The sequence below is a fragment of the Choristoneura fumiferana genome, chromosome 7 (assembly GCF_025370935.1).
Source record: "Choristoneura fumiferana chromosome 7, NRCan_CFum_1, whole genome shotgun sequence".
Lineage (NCBI taxonomy): Eukaryota > Metazoa > Arthropoda > Insecta > Lepidoptera > Tortricidae > Choristoneura > Choristoneura fumiferana.
This window is the reverse complement of record NC_133478.1, coordinates 11,492,564-11,513,272: the sequence shown is the minus strand read 5'-3', so window position 1 is coordinate 11,513,272 and position 20,709 is coordinate 11,492,564. Positions and strand designations below refer to the sequence as shown.

The following is a 20,709-nucleotide window of genomic DNA, read 5'->3' as shown; positions in this document are numbered from 1 at the left end:
GGTTTAAAAAGAGTCGATTTACTCTCTATTTTTTTGCGACTAGGTTGATAAGTCATGGACAAAAACCAGCAATTTTTATTTCTGTTAACTCAAATTTGAGAAACGGACCCTCTTATTTTAAACTACTTAATAACACTAATGTTCAAATAACTAATAATCATAACTAGTAAAGGTCATGAACTCATGAATGTTGTTGGCCAAAATATTGGCTGCTACTGTACTTAACATGTCCATGATTGATGCCGCCGTAGTTTGGAACATTGTCGACTCAGTGACTAAATTCCGTGTCATTTTAAAACTGTTCAAGCGTTCTTTTGTGAACAAACTAATCTCGTTCCATTATTTTCTTTTGTGTCCCCAATGAACACACTCAAAAGGAAGGGTACCCAACTGTCCAACTCCGATTAGATTTATTTTTATATATGTTATAGAGTAGTCTAAAATAACGAACACATATTTTTTTTAGCTGCCCAAACTCAACCTGTTTGGAGAAAATGTCATTGAAAGCACTGAAAATTGACCAAACCTTCTAATTTCTGTTGAGAGATATGTTCAAGAAAATTGATAATTAATTTTTGGTTTCGTTATATGTTGGAGAAATGAGTTTGTGGTGAAATGACAAAACACGCTTCCATTATTTTTTCATGTTCTCCAACATATAACGAAACCAGTAATTAATTATCAATTTTCTTGAACAAATCTCTCAACAGAAATAAGAAGGTTTGGTAAATTTTCAGTACTTTGAAGGACATTTTCTCCAAACAGGTTGAGTTTCGGCAGGTAAAAAAAATACGTGTCCGTTATTTTAGACTACTCTATAACATATATCAAAATAAATCAAATCGGAGTCGGACAGTTGGATGCCCTTCCTTGTCAGTAACTAGTACGTTGTTCTCGTAGCAAATCTAATTGAATTAAAACGGTTCGTAACGGCATACGCGATGTGTCATTCCTGACACGTTTTCAATTTATCGCCTCGGCCGCGGCGCCGGCGCCCGCCCGTCGTCTTATCGTGCTAATTCAGCCATGCCATCTGTGTAAATGCGATGTGATGCTGTGTAAGTGCTCTGTAAGTGTGACTGACCCGCTCCTTTTACTGCTTTTGCATCACAATGACCGGAAGTTTGATGGAAGATGTGTATGTTTGTAAATATATAGAGGGTCAGGCTTTGATAGAACGCCACTGTTAAGTGGAGATTATACATTGAGATTTTTGATTTGAAGTATATACGCCTTTCGCGTACCTAGTGTGTTTTGAATACTTATCTATTAAATTAAAACATTTGTTAACCGGCACAATTTACAAAATTCTGACAATTTCACAGAAGTGTTCAAGTCAAAGTTAACCAACCATCTACTGAAATATTCCGGAATAATTTAAAGACACCTTGTAAAGGGTATAATATTTTAGGTGCGCTATTTGTAATACAAGGGCTCTTAATTTTGAATAGTTTCTGCTATCGAAGGCTTTCGATTAGTGAGCTACTATCCAAACTAGTAGAAAATGTTATGTTTAGTACCTAAAATAACGAATCGTGCACTTTCTTTTATAACTAACCCAATCATTTGTCACTAAGCAACATTATGTGAAATTCGGGATAAAATAGTTCAACAGTTTTCTTACTGAAACTCAAAGCCACACGGTAGGTACGTACATGGCGGCAGACAGTACATTATACTATGGAAATGAAACAAACACAAATTGGTAGGTACCTACGAGCACGAAATTTTCCTTGCAAGTTATGTAAATATTACCTAATGGCCGATGTACTTCTACAACAATAACATTTACCGCCATTCATGTGGAAACGGATCTCATCGTTGCCACAATTGCTATTCCTTCGCCATTCGCCAAATTCGGGGTCCGAATATAGGACGACCTCTACGCGGGTGTCATTTTATTATGGTCAGTATAATCCCGACCTTTCTTTTATGTACCTATACTTACATTAACTATGTAATCCTGGGGGAGTAAAACCACTTTATGTTGATCGACATATACTTGATTCATGGTTACGGCATATGAAACATTAATTTTAGTTACTGCGATAGTCTTCGCCGCTATATTCACTACCAGTTTCGGTTTACGAATTACGAACCTATAAGTTTTGTTATTTTATTATACATTGGCCGTTTCGTGTGCTCTGTCTACCCCATTTAGGAATACAGGCGTGATGTTTGTGTGTGTGTGTTGTGTTACGTTTAATAGTTCAGGTATTTTTGATATATTATAAGTACTTTATTATTTACTAGACGTCTCAAGACATTTCAATAGGAAATTTCACGCTTTAATGTAAAACTGCCCTACCAATAGCTGCCAAACCTAAACAATCATCGTACACAAACGAACAAAATAGACATCGCTCTTTGTTTGGACAAGCGTTGGACCTTTGTTTACTTTTGAAACAGGAAAACCGTTTATAGCCTAACACACTCAACTCATATCCTTTGAGTTGAAATAAAACACATACTGCATGTACTAAACAGCAATCCCCGAGCATAGAATATTCAATTTTCATCTCGACGAGGGATAATCACGCTGTAAGAGACTAAGAAATTGCTGTCTGTGACGCGTTCACATCACTGATGCATAAGACAAAATACTGCCTTTTGCTTTTTCCCGCTCTTAACACTTTTAGATGCGTATTGCCTCCTCTGAACTAAATAAACAAAGTAATGGACGGTATGCAAGGGGGAAAAGTGGATCTGGTTCGCGGGAATATGAGAAAAGATTTGCTTGTGAAAATTATTGTGTTAGGTACCTGCGGGCCTAATTTTAAGATGCTGAATTGTTGAATTTTGGATGCTAGCATTGGTATGACTTACTACCTACTAAAGATCATAATATGATATTATACTTGTACTATTTTTATAATTAAAGACACAAATGCAATGAGAAACATTTACTAATCTATCGTCTGTAGAATTTGACCTTAATACAGAATTAGTTTCTCAACATCAATAACGATGAGATCGACACAATATAGTAGGTAGCTATACGTAGGATCTACGAATTAAGATTATTAAACTTCTCCCTGCTTGCCAAATTCCTCGGTGGACCCTCTCAGCTTTATTAAGGTTGTTTGATTATTTTTAACCGAAACTTCACTAATGGGGCGAATATTTTCAACTAATATTTATAAGTATATACTTGTCGACTTACCAAGGAAAAGTAGGTTTGTTTTACAAACTGATTACTCCAAAGTATCCCGATTGGATCCCTCGAGACTATTCTTGATTCTTTTTTTGTACTCGTGGCAGGTCATCAATCACTTTGTTTATCTTTCTCACCGTTTATTTGACACGGTTAACTTACATTGATGGAGAAAAATACTCCCAGCCCTAAGCTTAAGATTATTTGAATTGAAAGTATATAATTATAAATCATTAATACATATTTGCCCCGAATTATCTACACAACGTTAATAGTGGGTAAGTAATAGAATATATAAAACAAAACATATAATCTTCATTACGTATAACTTCACTTTCCATATTTTTTAAAATATAACATACGTTTGCTATAATGCTCACAATATATAATGATAAAATATATAATATATATATATATAGCTATGGACATAAATACATTGAGTATAACGATCAAATTATATAATATTCGAAACCTCTAACAACCAAAACATACAACATTCATTTAATCTTACAACGGAAAACATAACGCTCAATGCTCATAAATATAAACTTTTAAGGTTTTCTCGCTGCCATAAAAAAACCTAACCTGTTTTGGTTCGTCAGTGTACCTATTATAGGTTGTCCAAAATAATGATGCAGGAACTTCAGTAGGTGACACATTGGAGTAATAGAAAAAGTTTAAATGTCTATACCTCGCGCCATATAAATCTGCCGAAAAGTTCATTACTTAATACTCAGTTTTGACGCATTTTTGAGATACATTTTTTAAGCGACGTCTTTACATTACTCCCGGATTGTGTTCGAATCGCTTAACGGTATAGTGCCTATTCAATTATTGGAATTATACCTTTATAGTTTTTGTGGTACTAGTCGGAGCAATGAACTTTTAGGCAAAGTTAGGTGGTGGAAGGTAATAGTTCAATGTGTGATAGTTCTTTTTATCTTTTTTTACATCATTATTCATTATCATATTATGTACATGGAAACTGACCAAATTTTCTTACCAATGCCCTCCTTCAAATACATGCAGTCAAAGTTTGGATTAGATTAACGTCAACAATTATTTAAAACTCCATGAATTTTTGACAACAAACCCTCTTTTGCAGCGGCCATTTTCCCATGTGGTCGTTTGTTAACTTTCCAAAACTTTTTCTAACAAAAAACCACAGCATGAATTTTAGAAAAATATGGCGATTTGTATAATTTATTGTGATGCCGTGTCGGAATTTCCTTTAGTGTTAATTGTACATCTATTTCATTTTATAATCGCGCGTTTTTCTTTCTAAGCTAGAAGATATTTTATTGCAATTACATATATTTTAGAAAGAAAAGGAAATATTTTATAGAGTCAACACAAACGCATTCAATATTTAAGTGGTTGTTACACATATATTTTAAAATTGACTACCTATTTAGTTAATTATTAATTTCATTTTTTAGGAAAGGTTCGTATTGTTTCTAAAGTGCTTAATTAAAAAGTAGTATTTTTGATGGAATATAATTAAAATATATATATATATAGATGTTATGGAATTATTTATAAATCTACTAACATACTTGTACTCGTAAGATTAAATATTACTAACCATCTAAGCCATCTATGGACTGGACATTATGTTTGAAATAAATGGATTATTATTATTAAAAAATGTGTAAACAGATATTTGTATCATACCAATTGAACACGAATTAAATGAAGCGAATAGAAATTCATAAGTATAATTTCAACACATTTAGTGTGAACGAGGAGTGCTTTTATGTAACAGAACTTCATGTCTGCTAAAAATACCGCTCACAGCGCGAATAATAACTATTAGTTTAGAACAGCTAGCTCTTTATAATATTACGAGACGAAAGTCAGAAAGTGGTCTAACGTTTGTAACTTTGACGTGCTTGAACTGAACACGAAGTATTCCGTACACGAATACTAGGTTCACTCTGCAAAATTAACAGCAAATTATGTACCAAACTAACTAGTGGTCAGGGATTGTTAGTTAGGTATAATCGAAGTCAAAGTATCTTTACACTAAACTACCTTGTCGCTGTCATTTCTTGTTTGAACTATTATAATGAAACTATCAGAAAGAATAGAGTGACAGGGAGCTAAAGTGTAAAGATATTTTTGACCTCGACTGTACTACATTTTATAACTCAAATGAGTAACATAGTTCCTCATTCAGTGTCTGCAAAAAAGTGTGCTTGTAACGCAATATCACAAGTGTAGTGCGAGAACTTAGTCTGAATTAATCCTGAAATAACATTTCGCTTAATTACTGTGCATACAATTTGGTGAACTACCCGCCTACTGAATCCATGAATAATTAATCTCTTAATATCTCTAAGAAATTAGTATCACGTTGAAGAAATACTGTGATGGCAGCTTATAATGTTCTAATAAATGAATAAATGGGACTAATCAGTGTAGACGAAAAACTTAAAAAATAAAAGAGTTGCCTGGCATGGATCGCCATTTTTTTTGCACTTTATTTCCCACGGCTACTTCTCAGTGACTAAGATCAAGGTAAGGAGGTAAAGTTGTAACTATTAAATAAAAAAATAAAAAGCCCTTACACAAAAAATTAAAAAATAAACTCTTAAAAACAATAAATTTAAATAATCAAAAAAGCCGACTGCCTTATAAAATACTAAAAAAAGAAGAAAACAAGTATGTTTGGCTAGAACTTTGTTGAGTAGCTAACTTAAAGTTCAACAGTCGGCACCCATTAGGTAAGAATTTTTGAGCGTCACGATTTAAATGGGTCCTGACTGTTGAACTTTAAGTTAGTTACTCAACAAAGTTCTAGCCAAACAGACTTGTTTTCTTCTTTTTTTAGTATTTTATAAGGCAGTCGGGTTTTTGATTTTTTAAATTTATTGTTTTATTTCACTCTTTTCTGATGGTATATTAAAACGGTTATAACCCATATATTTTTAGAATGGGCAATTATTAGCTTTCATTTGATACCCCTACTCGATAGGTTTTAAAATAAATAAATAAAAAAAAAATGAAAAACGTTTTTTGAAAACTTACAATTTGGCGCCAGAAATCCGCCATTTTGATTTTTTAAGAATTTCATGTACCCAGTGTCACTCGCCTCATTAAGACGAATCCAATGACGTATCATTTATCAAAATCGGTTCAGCCGTTGAGTAGTTACGAGAGGACATAGGAATAGACATACATACATACATACATACGCGTCAAACACATAACCCTCCTTCTTCGCAGTCGGGTAAAAAGTAAAGTCGCATCAAGGTACCATCAGCCGAATAAGTGGTCTATCAATTTTTAAACAAGATCCTATCAAATGCCTATGCCGCTAAAGTCGAACTTTCCAGTTGACAGACACATCTATTGGCATATTGTTTTATGACATGCAAACGATTATCAACTTTACGGTGATCGACATTTGGCTGATGGTATCATTAAGTTGAATGGATGTTAAGAGTTTAAGGGGCTGTTTTACCACCCATTGATTAATTTTAACTGACGGATAAATGTGATGCCGTCTTTGTAAGTTTGTATTGTTCAAATAAACTGAGACGGTATCACATTTATCCATCAGTTAAAATTAATCAACGGGTGATGAAACAGCCCCTAAGGCTTGATACCCCGCCGCGACTTTGAATCTCAACAAAAAAAATCTACACTGCAATGTTGAAAAACATATAACTGTAATATTGATTATATAATTTATTGTAAAGTTTTATCAGAAAATATAATTTTTACATACGGTTTATTAAATATTATGTTATTCAGACATCGATAAACATGTGTTTCTTTGGATTCTAAGGACTAACAAAAGATTATTATATTTTTACTTTATTAAAATACTTGTAATAAGTGTACCTACTGTTTATATTTACTTAGTATCAACTCAGTAAATGTTGCAGTGCAAAAACATTATAGTAATAAAATTGTAGAAATTACGATGTCTAATATTGTCTAGTATTGTTGCGTATTCTATTGATGTGTAATAGTGATAAGATAAGAGTTGGTGTCTTTATTAATTTTGATGTCATCATAGAATGTGAAAGCTAAACTCTCTCTCGAAAAACCCATGAAATGCATTATTTTGCAAAATATTTTATTCAATATATCCAGAGGCAATAGCGGTAAGCTGCGGGGTTTATGCATGACATGTGACAGCACGTGAGCGCAGCCGATAAGGCGATCCTGGCGCACGCACTGTCCCACTCAACCACACGCTGCTTTCGCCACCGCACGTCACCAAGAACCCGCTTCGTAAATCCCCAAAATCACCCTAATCCCTTAATGTGCGACAGCAAGCTTAAAGAGACTCTTATTGTCTCCCATTTACCATCGTCATCTAACATATCCTGAACACATTCGTGAGACACCTACCCAGTAAATCCGATTATCTTTTCTAAGGTTGAATTAAAAAGACATGTGACATGTGCCGCTGTACGTACGAGAAACGCTTGTCTCATCAAATTATGGAGCACTAAAATATTATTTTTATTTTTCTTCTCTCAGGAAGTTATTCTGTTATGTCTCCAGTATAAGACATAGGTAATCTAATACTGTAGCTATTGTTATTCCACAATTAGCTTTATTAACATAACTAACAATACAAAGCAGTAAAACTCACACAGGGCGGATATATCGTTCGTTCGCCTGCCCGTGCCAAAAGCCAACTAACTCAACTGACATCTCTCGCGAGCTGTCAATGTTTTTAGGGTCCCGTAGCCAAAATGGCAAAAACGGAACCCTTATAGTTTCGCCATGTCTGTCTGTCTGTCTGTCCGTCCGCGGCTTTGCTCAGGGACTATCAATGCTAGAAAGCTGTAATTTTTCAGGAATATATATGTAAACTTTGCCAACAAAATGGTACAATAAAAAATTAAAAAAGTTTTTTTTTAAATACCTTCCATAGACGTCAAGTGGGGGTCATTTTTTTCCATCCAACCTTGTAGTGTGGGGTATCGTTGGATAGGTCTATTAAAACCATTATGGGTTTGCTAAGACGATTTTTGGATTCAGTGATGTGTTTGCGAAATATTCAACTTTAAAGTGCAAGTGAGTAAATAGCAGCCTAAGGTATAAAATATACCTAAACTTGGAAGATTCCGTATAAAAGTATAAAATATTACTTAATTTTTTCGTAATGGCTACGGAACCCTATTTTGGTCGTTTCCGACACGCTCTTGTCAGTTTTTAATTTTTATTTTTTTTGGTTTTGGGTAGGTACTAGCCACTAAGAACGGACTCATTTAAAAAAAATGACACAAATTAAAAACTAAATTCGGCGGGAGCAGCGCATTCTTTGGATTGTTATTGTTTGTTTTGTGATAAACGTTTTTTATTTCCTCGCAGTGGTCGTGAAAATCACATTGTTTATTCTCGGCCAAAAGTGCAATAGATGAACTCGTATTATCGAAGGCCTCCCCTTCGGATCAGCCTTCGAACTAACTCGTTCTTCTATTGCATACTTTCCAGCCTCTACGACAATGTACTATTTCTTTAAATTATGCACTTATAAAAAGTTATTGGGAGATAAAATAAAATGGACTGCATCTGATAACAAAAACAAATGTTCTGACGTCCTAAGCTAGTTCTTCCGTCTCAATTTAATGATAATGTTGAGCTCTAAATTACCAGCAAAATTACGTTTTCTTGTCATGCTAGCATAAGTGGTGCTTATATTTACTTGCGTACCTTCAACCTTTCTCAACGTTGTTTTATTTCTGTCCAGACCGGCACAGAAGATCCGGCTCTCTGGATGAAGCCGCGGAAGACAGCAGCGACAATGGCGGCAGCACACCGAAGAAAAAAACCGCCATCGAAGAGCAGTGGGAGCGGTCTGGTGCCTTTGAACTCACGTCGGTGGAGCAGGAAACTTATGAAAAGTACTTCTATGGCTCTGAGCACTGGAACTACTTCACCAACGACGAGGACCTAGGACCTGTCATATTGTCCATTAAGCAGGAGACGCTCAATTCGAGAGATCAGTTCAGGTTAGTTAACTTCATTTGATTATTCGATCGATATAAGGGTGCTTCTGTAGGCCATAGGTGGCTATGGCCGTGGACTTCCGTATAATGCAACTCAGACATTTTTTCCACGAAAATTATAATGGATTCCTTAGGAGCCGCAGCGCAGCATAACTAGTCAAAACATTGAATCGTATACTACTGTTTTCGCCCTAAATGATATAATGATTTGTCAGGTCAGGACATTATGAATATGAATTTATGATATGACATATATAAGGTGCTAACAAATTAAGTAGCAATATTTCAAGAGGATGTTAAATAAGATCAAAACAATAAACTTCAAATGTAAATTAAGAAAACTTTTGTACTATATTTTTGTTTTAATTTCATTTTTAAGCCTGTGCATTTGAGTGACAAAATATTTAACACTTTCCGTCGTTTATCGTGAACGTCAGCGATTGGCGGGAAAACTATTAGTAAGCATTAGATAAGCATTATGTGACTTTAAATTTTATTTTTCTTAGTGAAATGGCCAGTTACTCGTGACAGTCAAGACTTTCAAAGAAGTTTTAATCACTGGCTATTAATTATCTCATTAACAGGAAGTTTTGACGCACCATGGTTGATTCTCTAATTATCTACAAAAAGTAACATAGATTTTTAAATATTTTATACTTAAGTCTACTCCTACAGATGTGTACTATTTGCTGTAACAATATTGGTACCTAATTTGTTAGAACCTTATATAATATTAGTAGGATATGACAGAATCAAATACAATTGGGAGGAACAAAAAAAATAACCTATAGTTTTTATTTTATTTTTGGAAAGAATAGGATATTTTAAGATACCATTTTCATTGTTTTTGAATTTGGATGAGTATTTTTTTTTACGAAATACGCTGGATGACGTCACAGTGAGACAGCCAAGTTCCATTGCCTTGAAAAATTCAGGTCGTACATAACATAATCTGTGGCATTACAATTTGACAATAATTCAAGCACGGTTTAGGGTCCTAAATGAACCATGACAAATAGTTTTATTTATTTCTCTTCTTTTAGCTTCGATTATTCCTATTTGTTTAATGATGTGATAGTATATAGATATTTTTTGTATTAAAATCTGATATTTAACTTCTTTTGTATTAACTTGTAACATAGTGATTTAATAATTTAATTTGTAAAAATACAATGGAAATACTCGTATACATTTCGGACTTTACGATAAATGACAACTGTTTAAGGCCGGGTGCGCAGCATGTGATTAAAGTTCTATCTTTGTCACTCTTTGCTATTATAAGCAGGACAGGAACATTTCAAACTGTCAATTTGCTTGAGAGTGTAGACCTGCTTTATAACTGCCTTTGTGACGAGACACTGCAGGGGTCAAATGAGGGTCATTACTTAAATTTTGATTATTAAATTCAGTTTATCACATTTTTGGAATCTGATTTCTGAAAACGCTCCACAAAGCCTATTTCTCCAAATGGTTTTCGATTTATTATATGTTGTCAAAAATTGGGACATCCCAATTGGTTAGTTTTTCGGATATCGGGTTATATTAATAATGTATGTATGTATGTATGTAAATACTTTATTAATAATAAGACACTGAAGTTCTAAGCAAGACATTGTACCACCATTCTCTTTTCATGTGCCAGAGTGTACTAATTTATTTTTCACCAAAGTTATAATTGTATCTAACTTAATGTTTCCGAACGGAATATCCTGGACGAAAAGCTGATATTAAAAGAATATTAAAATTGTTTAATACTGCTCGAATATATTCCCTCGCGTACATCGAAATTGCCGCGCTGACCGAAATATTGGGAACCGACAATCGATGAAGTATGTTCGCTGCCGTGGATTTCATGGTCTCTTATGAATACGATTTAGATTGGAATTCAGCTTTATTAAATAAATTTAAATGTGAGAATCAAATAGTAGTATCAAGTTAGGTACAGGCCTTTTAAAATGTTTTATATGAACATGATATGAACGTGTGAATATAGGCTGAATTTCTATCACAGGTTATTTCGCAGCATTCGTACACCTATAGCAGGCCAAAAACTCGTAATCTCAAAAATCGTCACCATTCTACAAATTGAGCTAAATGGATGACATTTTTATATATTGGGATTGGATCATCACAGATACCTACACTATATCCTTATATAAAAATACAAACTTACAAACTTCCGCATTCGCCGGTGAAATTACTGGCACTTGAGGTATCTCATCTTAGGCCTCTAGGTTGGCAACGCATCTGAAATCCCCTGGTGTTGCAGGTGTTTATGGGCGGTGGTGATCTCTTACCATCAGGAGACCCACTTACTCGTTTGCCATCCAGTCGAATAAAAAAAAATATAACATTCATAATTCATTTATTCATAAAATTCACATAAAAAAGAAAGGTAATATAAACATTAAATAATCTTAGGTCTAGTATGTAAAATTTAGTTAAGACTAAGCTAGATTACAAGTGTAACCTGTGTTTTAGACAAATAGTATCTAAGGAATTATAATACAACTCGAGCATTTAAACATCGCATTACAATATCTTAAAACATAATACTTTAGTTGGTAATTAAACTATAATAAATAATATAATCAAGTGTCAAATAAAATAAACAAAGAACAATCGGCTACACAGCGTCACCCTCACCTTGTAATCGTCAGCAGATTTTCAGTGTCAAAATATGATAGACCTTGCAGCCACGCAGTTACTTTAACTTTACACACTTTACGGTTTAAGTCATATATATTTAGTACTTTATTGATTTTTTTATATAAATAAGGTCCAAGAAAGGGAAAGAATTTATGTGTTATAGCATGTGAGGTGCTTTTGGGAATATAAACTATGTCTTTGCGCCTTTTGTTGTTCATACTAGGGTTATACGAAGCTGAATTATGCTGTTTCATAATAAGTGAAAATTTGTTGTTTCTTCAATATGCGACAAAATACTGAAATCGAATTAAAAGCACATCTCTAACTCGATTGGATTAGTTAATACTTACAAGTTCATAACATTTCGATTAATTTTGTAAATAATTATATTTAATAGAAATATTATCGCATTGCGATCGTAAGCGGAACGCCTCTTAAGAGGTCAGTATCAGATGCAATTTGTTGCCGGCTACCGTTATTGGAATATCGTCGCTGGGGACCAATTTTTCGAGCAAGTCTACAATTTCAAGTGAAAAAACCTTTGATCTTATCTTCTTTAATAGTACACCGCAGGAGAGCTAGTAGAATATAATAATACCATAGTGATAAGCAATATAATCAATAGAAAAAAGTGCGTTCCAAACATCATCCTTCCAGTTAGTTTCTAATCTACCTCATGCACGCAAATACACTCTGATAAATTGCAAGGTGTCACAAAGGGGAGGGCTGTTTGTAAAATGTTTGCAGGTCCGTCATAATGAACGGACGACCTCAGCTGCTTTACCTTGGCCCGTCGTAAACCGAATACAATTAACATAGGACCACAGAATACTTAGGACAATCAGTGGACTGCTTGAGGCATTAAAATTTTATTAGCTTAGCTAAAATTTTATCGAGGGTACCATTTGGTCATCGAATTTCAAGGGTCTATAATATTCAACTTAGCCTGAGGGATTGCAATTTTTATTTCTTTGGCTCGTAGTACAAATCACAGGACATAGACTTAATTATAGTATTTCAATACCAAAATTATGTACCGAGATGTAAGTACATCAATTTTTAACCACCAGATATAGGACAAAAATAAGGCGATCTAATTAAATTAAGTAAATAAATTATTTCTAACAACGCGAGGTTCATAATTTGATTTTGATACACACTGCTTATCATAAAAATAAATAGGTGAGTGAGATGATAACTTAAGTAAAGTACTTGCAATAAACCAATATAAATGTATACGAATTAGTTTCAAATGTGGATTGCATCACAGAGTACTTTTATTATTTTAGTAGATTGCATTTCAGTCCCCTTCTTGGTAAATAAAAGATCGAGAAAATAAGAGAAATCTAACATTTTCTGATTTTTTCGAAGTCATTTAGTTATATTTTATCTCAACTTATTTAACAAAGTAGAACATAACTTTTTGCTTGGGAAGGTCCGCTTATTGTTTAAAAGTCTTTTAATTTTTGTTAATTTGTGTACTTACACTGTGGCAGTGTTAAAGTATGAAAAGCTCGTAAGAGAAGCTTTTACGATGCCAATTAATTTCTGTTCCTTTTTAACGACACTAATTAAATTGAAAAGCAACAAACTAATTCAATTAAAATGTAGATGTGAGCTTTTCTAAAAGTAGAGTTTTGTTAATCAGAACAGAATGTTGCTTAAATCGTATAAAGCATAACTGTACCTACTCTGTCCGTTCATCATCATTAATTTAATATATTATGATTAAGTGATTATAAATTTCGCAAACCATTACAACAAATAAAAGTTAAAAATAAAGAGCTACCTCACACGAGAAATGGGTTTTTGGCGTTTTTGCTTGAACTTGTGGCCACTTTCAGGAAAAAATAATCTAGATTTAGTCGTTAAACCTGATTTAACCTATACAGTTTCATACACTTTTGTTAGCGGGTCCGACTCGCACTTGTCCGATTTTTTAATTTGACTTGATACACGTTTATATTTTGTAAACAATTATATAAATGGAAGGCTTCCCTTTCTAAACTTTTTTTTTAGTAATAGCGGATTTATCCACTTACCTCTTCATAAATAGTTACCTATTACTTATGCTGACACCGTTTTATATTTAAAATTACTTAGAAATTTATCTTTGTCGAACATAGAAAAAACGCATAAAGCTATTTATTTATATAATTGATAATTTACATAATACAGACTAACAGTTCCCAAATACCAAAGCGCATATAAGTTACATTCAACAGCAGAAACAAAATAAAATAGATTAACAGTTAAAATCATTTTTAACAATATAAATCATGCTGTAACAGGTTTGTAACTTTTTATGAATAACGTACGGAAAGGCTGCTTTAAAATGTTAACTTCAAAATATTCTCATACCGTATCCGTCTCACCGTAGCTTCCTCAAAGATTTCACAAAATAAAATCCACAAACACAATTTATAAAACCAAATATGCGCGCGTGATTTCAAAAATGTTTTTGTGGGTATTTGCGTTGAAATAAAATATCCTTGCGGCTGAACCGTAGAAATAAGACGTCTTTTAATCTACTTCGTAAGAGATTTGCTTTCGCATACTCGCTCTTCGTGGAATAAAATTTAGTGTGCGCTTATTTAAGTATCTAAAAAAAAATAGTTTTTTTGGTTCCGCTTTTTGCAAATGTTACAGTGTATGAGTAATATAGTTTTCCTGTTAAAATCTTGCAAGGGTGTCCACTTCAAGTGCTCGAAATGCGAATTGAGTTGAAACTTCGTTGTTACAGTTGGATATAAAAAGACAACGACAATATAAAAAGTCGCGGTGTTTGTGTGACAATGATCAAATCTTGCGAGGCGAAATTGAACCGATTGTAGTTATCAGATTGGCTTGAAATTTGGCATACCTAACCTTCATTATGAAGATATCAACATTAGGCACCAAAAAGTACAGTCAGAGTACAATAAAACTTGTGTTGAAAATGAAAGTTTTAATATGGCATTTTAAGTAAGTAAGCATTTGTAGTACTGGATTTTTGGTAAGTTTTTAACCAACAAATTATATAAAAATAACCTTAATTCTTAACTGGATTGTTATCGAAATTACCTACTCTTTAAATTTTAGGTCTGTCCCACCAAGGTAACAATATTTTGAACCCTTAAAATAGGCCTGCGTAAAAAATAAATTAATTGATTTAATTGTTTCTAAGCAAAAAATAAATTATTGTTGCTCTACGTCAGGTTTTTTTTTGTTTATTTAGGACCGATTATAATTGGAAAAATAATACAAAAACAAAATGTTGACCGGCAGAAGGTGGCAGCTGTGGTTCTGATCTGAAATAATCTAAAAACCCTGAAGAAACATCCAAAAAATGTTAAATTATTCCGCATAATACTGCCACGATACAAAAAAGTTATACCTGTTTTTCACAACATTGTACAGAAATATGCTTTTGCTTTTAGCTTACGTGGAAAAATTCTTCATCCTTTTCATTTACCCATGAAGTAGGTTTGTTTATTCATTACCTTTTTCTTTTTACCATTACCTACATTAGATAGTTAGCTATAGAGTGCAATATCACAATAAATAAGTTTTCTGTTAAAAAAATTAAAATTTCATACAAGATTTTTGCCGACCGTACTTTTTGTTGACTGTACTTGTATTGTCATCCAAACTACATTTCCGTACCAAATTTCAAGTTGATACCATTAAGCGTTGAGGAGTTCTATCCTGCGGTGACAATCCTAGGTAGACCACCAGGATGTCACTACTAGATTATTGTATTGTCACCAGATTTACATAATTATACCATATTTCAAGTCAATCCGACCACTGGAAGTGGGTCAAATTCAACTCGCAAGATTTGACCCGCACATACATAGATACAGACATACTTACATTGCAAGTTAAATAAAAGCTTGCTTGTGGCAGCTAAAGATTGTAAAAAATAGTCACCCACCAGAATTTCCACGTTTATGAAAATTCCTTACTATTGAAGTAGGTACATTGCACAATAGCAAGCCAACCTAATGTGATAATTCGTGACTCGTGACCCACTGTTTGTAACATTAACTGCGAAACTACTGTCAAAAAGGTTCGGTCAGCTAAATTCGAAATCGTTAAAGCGCGAAAAGGATTTTGTTAGTGTGTTCTAGCGGGGTATCTGTGCAGGTAAATTAGCAGGGTTTATCCGGGTAAACATCGGCTAGCTCCGCAAACTGCGGCTCGGTTCCGAACTTCTCTCAAATGTTTGCTGTTCACATAATTATGTGTTCACTTGTTAAACTTAGTTGAGCATCCACGCGGTTCTGAGCTCCGTGTAAACATGCGCGAAAACAATACTGTCATGTGTAACGTGATCACTAATTAGTGTCTAACCGGCGCACTCAGAAGCCTTAATTGAATTTAATTAATATAAAACTCGATTTTTTCCCATATAACGACGACTAACGAACGCGTATGTAAACGCATGCCATCATTTTCAACGATAGTTCGTGAACAAAAACAACAAACGTAGAAATGTTCGGATATATTATTCTTTTATTCCGATCATGTTCGTTGTCGAAACCCAAATCAACAACTATGTAGGTACCAATCTATATCCATGTAACCGTACCGTAGAAGGTTAATACACCAGAACACAAGCCCGATCGATATGCCTTCTGTATTGACCCTCAAGTCTAATAAATATTTGTGCACTAGTGAATCTTTGACCCTTTCTTCCAAGCCCCATACGTCTCGGGACAACTATAGACAATGCTCGAAGGAACAATGCCCTGGGGACACACGACTCCATCCATATATCTCGGAAAGTTTAAAGTTAGTGCCCGAGTTGAGGACGCGTATCTGCGTATCTACCTACGATGAAGTTACTGAACGTGCCTTTATCGAGAATGTGTTTCACGATTTTATTTGTTTCGTCATGTCTATGGCAATTGCTTGGGAATAATTATGTACTCGTACGAGAACTCACACGATGTAAGAATATTCTATATAATTTACGTACGTTTTACCGCTGATAATCCTTACTATCCTTATTTTTAAAAACAGTATAAATGCGAAATTAACTCAGTCTGTCTGTCTTTCTGTTAGTCTGTCTATACGTCTGGGTTTTACCTCTTCACGCTTAAACCGCTGAACCGAGTTAGATGAAGTTTGGTCAGATTGTTTGAGACCGTGGGAAGGACATAGAATAGTTTTAACCAGGAAAAATAAAATTTTCGCACACGAAGTCACGAGCAACAGCTAGTATTATAATAATTTCGTTTAGAACTACATAGTATAAAGTCCTAGAGAAGGCACCGAACCAAAGGTAGTGATTTACCATTCGCAAAAGTCAGAGATGCTTTTAACTCAAATACATGAATTATTTGGCACAAACTCTGCAACACCTAACACGTATCGTGTTTCTAAGACACACTTTTCCTCTCCAATTTGATGGCTGGAACTTTTACGCCGATAGCATTGGAAAGCTTTTGTGAGTAAGTCGTTTTGCTTATATCATGCAGGGGAATCAGAATCTGCCGAGCCGCTGGCACCTTCTGAACTCGTAACGAGGAAATATTGCAGTGTAGAAAGAAAGGGAGGGCGCAGCCCGACACGTTCGTTATTATTTCTGACCATTATTTAAAATGGCAAAGTAACAACCCACGACTGAACCATAATGAAAACATTTTCTCCAAGTTATGACCTTCCTAACTCTTTTTTTATTTCATTATAATCCCACGTGAATGATTACCACGCATAATCTTGAAAATGAAACAATATTAAGCTTGATCTAAAGACCCTTCTAACGGAATCCTTTCTTCCAAGTGTACTGTATTCGCGAAAAGCTACGTGTTTTTATATTAATGTGCCTTATGAAACGCTACCCACGATTTAGACACAACTTTTCCACACATTATGTAAAATGGATAAATTATGTAGATAGCACGTAGGTACGTGCGCTATTTGAATGATAATAGGATGCCGTTACGTCAAGGTTCTTCCGCCTTTCAACGTTTTTACTATCCGATCATGTCTTTCGATTCTAAAAAGTTCAGATGATCCTATATAATTACCCATGTCCTGTGAACTTCTAAGGTAAAATTGCTTAATACTATAAGCAAACACATAAATAAGCAAATGACGTAGATTAAAAAAACTCTGTTTTAACACAGAATTGATGGAAACTCATAAATGCTTCATATAGGTCATCTCAGATGAGAGGTCAATCACGGGTTAGTTTTTTGTAAAAAAAAACGATACATACACATACTCATACGCACTCTCTTTTACATTGAGTACCCATCGTACAGCCATCTTGGTATTTAATGGATATGACAATTTCACTCACTTAATACAATAATTGATTGACATTTCGGGTGCCATCGTATTCCGATTGAGATCCGACTTTTTCCTATGGAAATACATGACACACTAATTGACTACAAGTCTTAAACTGATTAGGTACTTTCAAGCACAATACATGAACACAACACAAAGGGTAAAAAACGCATTATAAATTCTAATATTGAACTTCAAAATTTTATAATTAGAAAGAAACATATGTTATGTATAACGTATAACGTCCCGCAGAATCAAGACAAGCCGCAAAAATGTCTCCTTTTCACAAAGGGATTGTACTGTAGATGCCAGGAAGGCTTACCGTGAATCTGGTATTTTCATTATCCTCTGTCGTAGGAAAACTGAAACTCCAGACAACACGAGAATTTAATTAAAAAGCGTTTTTTCCCGCAGAATTTACTCTGTTGACGGTTCAAGTGAAGATAAGGCTTAATCAACAGCTTTATTTGAAGTAGAACTAAATTTGTTAATATCCTATTGCTAACTAATATTATCTGCATGAAAGTGTTTGACCTTCTCAATTTTATTGCCACGAAGGAATTGACGATTTTGATTTTATCCACTGAAAGTCCTTGGCTTTTTTTGGAAAAACATGTTCAGATAAATGTCAAAGAAAAATGTTTCTGTGTTTAAAATAAAAACAACCATATTTTAAAACTTCTCTAATATGATACCAAAAATAAAACTACCTATTTAATTTTAATTTTTCAAACACCCCAAAAAGCAGTCTCCTGACATGTCCCAACGCAGAATTTGATAAGTATCAGATAATATAAGCCATGTGCTTTATTGGCCTTAAAAAGATGATTACACCATTGATAATAATAAAGTAGTATTTCAATTAATATGCACGTCATTTTATGAAAGTTTTTAATCAAACATTGTCCCAAGAGTACAAAAACATTACCCTGTAGCCTGATTATGATTAATATAAAAATTATTGATAAGATTGTCATTTTTGCATACATCTATATATACTTGGTTTGGATAGGTATTTAACTAAATGTAAACAAAACAACGTCAATTGGTGTCTTAAATATTGAAATTTCCCCATTAAACTATCTAAACATGTGCATTTTCTGTATTGAAATACACTAGTCTATTTTGCATTACAATGATAGATAAGTAAAATGTTAAAAATCCTTGAATGTACCAAATCTGGCAGTTTACATTTAGTTAATTACCTAAACGTTTCAAGTATAGGTCTACGCAACACTGTATATAGTTATGGTGCAAAACCATTTTTACTGTTAAATTCATCATAATTTGAAGAGAGGAGACTTTGAGGAGACTGTTAAAATTTTCCAATTAATGGAGAAATACCCTTAAATAGCCACGGTAGCATAGTGGGTTGACCTATGGCTTCTCCAGCAGAAGGATATAGGTTCGATCCTGGGCTCGCACATCCCGGTTTGTCAGGATTTATGTGTGAAATTGCATTTGAAATTTACCATGAGCTTAACGGTGAAGGAAAACATCGTGAGGAAACATGGACACACCTGTGAATAAATTCAATTGTGTGAAGATCAAACCCTAAACCTTATGCTGTCCAGTCGTCGACTAAATTAATTTTGCTCCAAATGAATCCAACTATAGGTAGAGTCATTCACGATGACGCGTGCCGTGGTTCTTATTACAATGTCATTAATGTCTAATTTTAACAAAATCACGCGTCTTCGTGGATGGCACTAGGTATATTAATTGAATGATTCAGGCAATACCTACTTTGCGGAGGTGTACAACAATGAACAAAAATGGGTTTCCAATAAAAAAAACGGGTTTATGTATCGCACAGCGTAGCTGTCTTTCACGTGTGGTTGTGGAGTGACAGTAACGAAGTAAAAGTTTGTAGATCAGTACCTAAAGCTTTTATTCAAATTTTATTATAATAGAAGAACCAAATGACAGAGTAACAGCCATATGCTAAAGAACTTTATCATTTTCATTTGTCACTTCAACGACGGGTAGTAGGTATCTACTTCAAGAATATAAGGGAATTACCTCCTTCCTTTATATTCCTGAAATACTTGTCTACATGATAGTTAAAACGTCACTCAGTGAAGCACATAAGCCTCCCCAGAAGTAAATTAGCTAGAGCATTATACATTACAGTGGCAGAGTGTAATCTGTCTTCCGACATGACATCACAGCACATGTGACAGCATTATAAAACTATCAAATATCATGTCCGCGACTACTAGCTGTAGGGTTAGGGAATGTTCCTAAAAGGAGACTGCTTTTCCACCGATTGCCCAGATGTGTGTTCATTAAGAATGTACAAATTATACTCAATAACTTCAAATTTTTCCAGGAAATTTCAGCTCGAAGGGGTGTTCAGTGAAACTAACTGAATAGCTGAAACATTCTGAAAGAATTTGAGGATACCCTGTAAACGATAACGATAATGATATTTTTGTAGTTGCGGGGTACTGAGAATTATTATGGCAACACCGGCCTATGAACACATGTTTATAAATCAGGCCTCACTTGGCTGTTTACCGTTCTCCATCTTTACTTTTTTATTTGATCTGAGAGTTAAGTTGTTCATTGTTACGTTTTCCGTTGTATTTCGTTCATTGTTGTATGAAAGTCTGGACTCCGGTCCAAGTACTTCTTGGTCAAAAGGCA

General features: G+C 34.1%; 1 protein-coding gene across 1 annotated transcript in view; it reads left to right on the top strand.

The window, feature by feature from the left end:
* The window catches only part of rsh (Rap GTPase activating protein radish), a 204,271-nt gene that overhangs the window by 162,492 nt on the left and 21,070 nt on the right, over nt 1–20,709 (top strand). Inside the window, exon 11 of the mRNA XM_074090187.1 lies at nt 8,871–9,132. Within this exon, the coding sequence (XP_073946288.1) occupies nt 8,871–9,132 (262 nt within the window). The remainder of the gene's footprint in view (nt 1–8,870; nt 9,133–20,709) is intronic.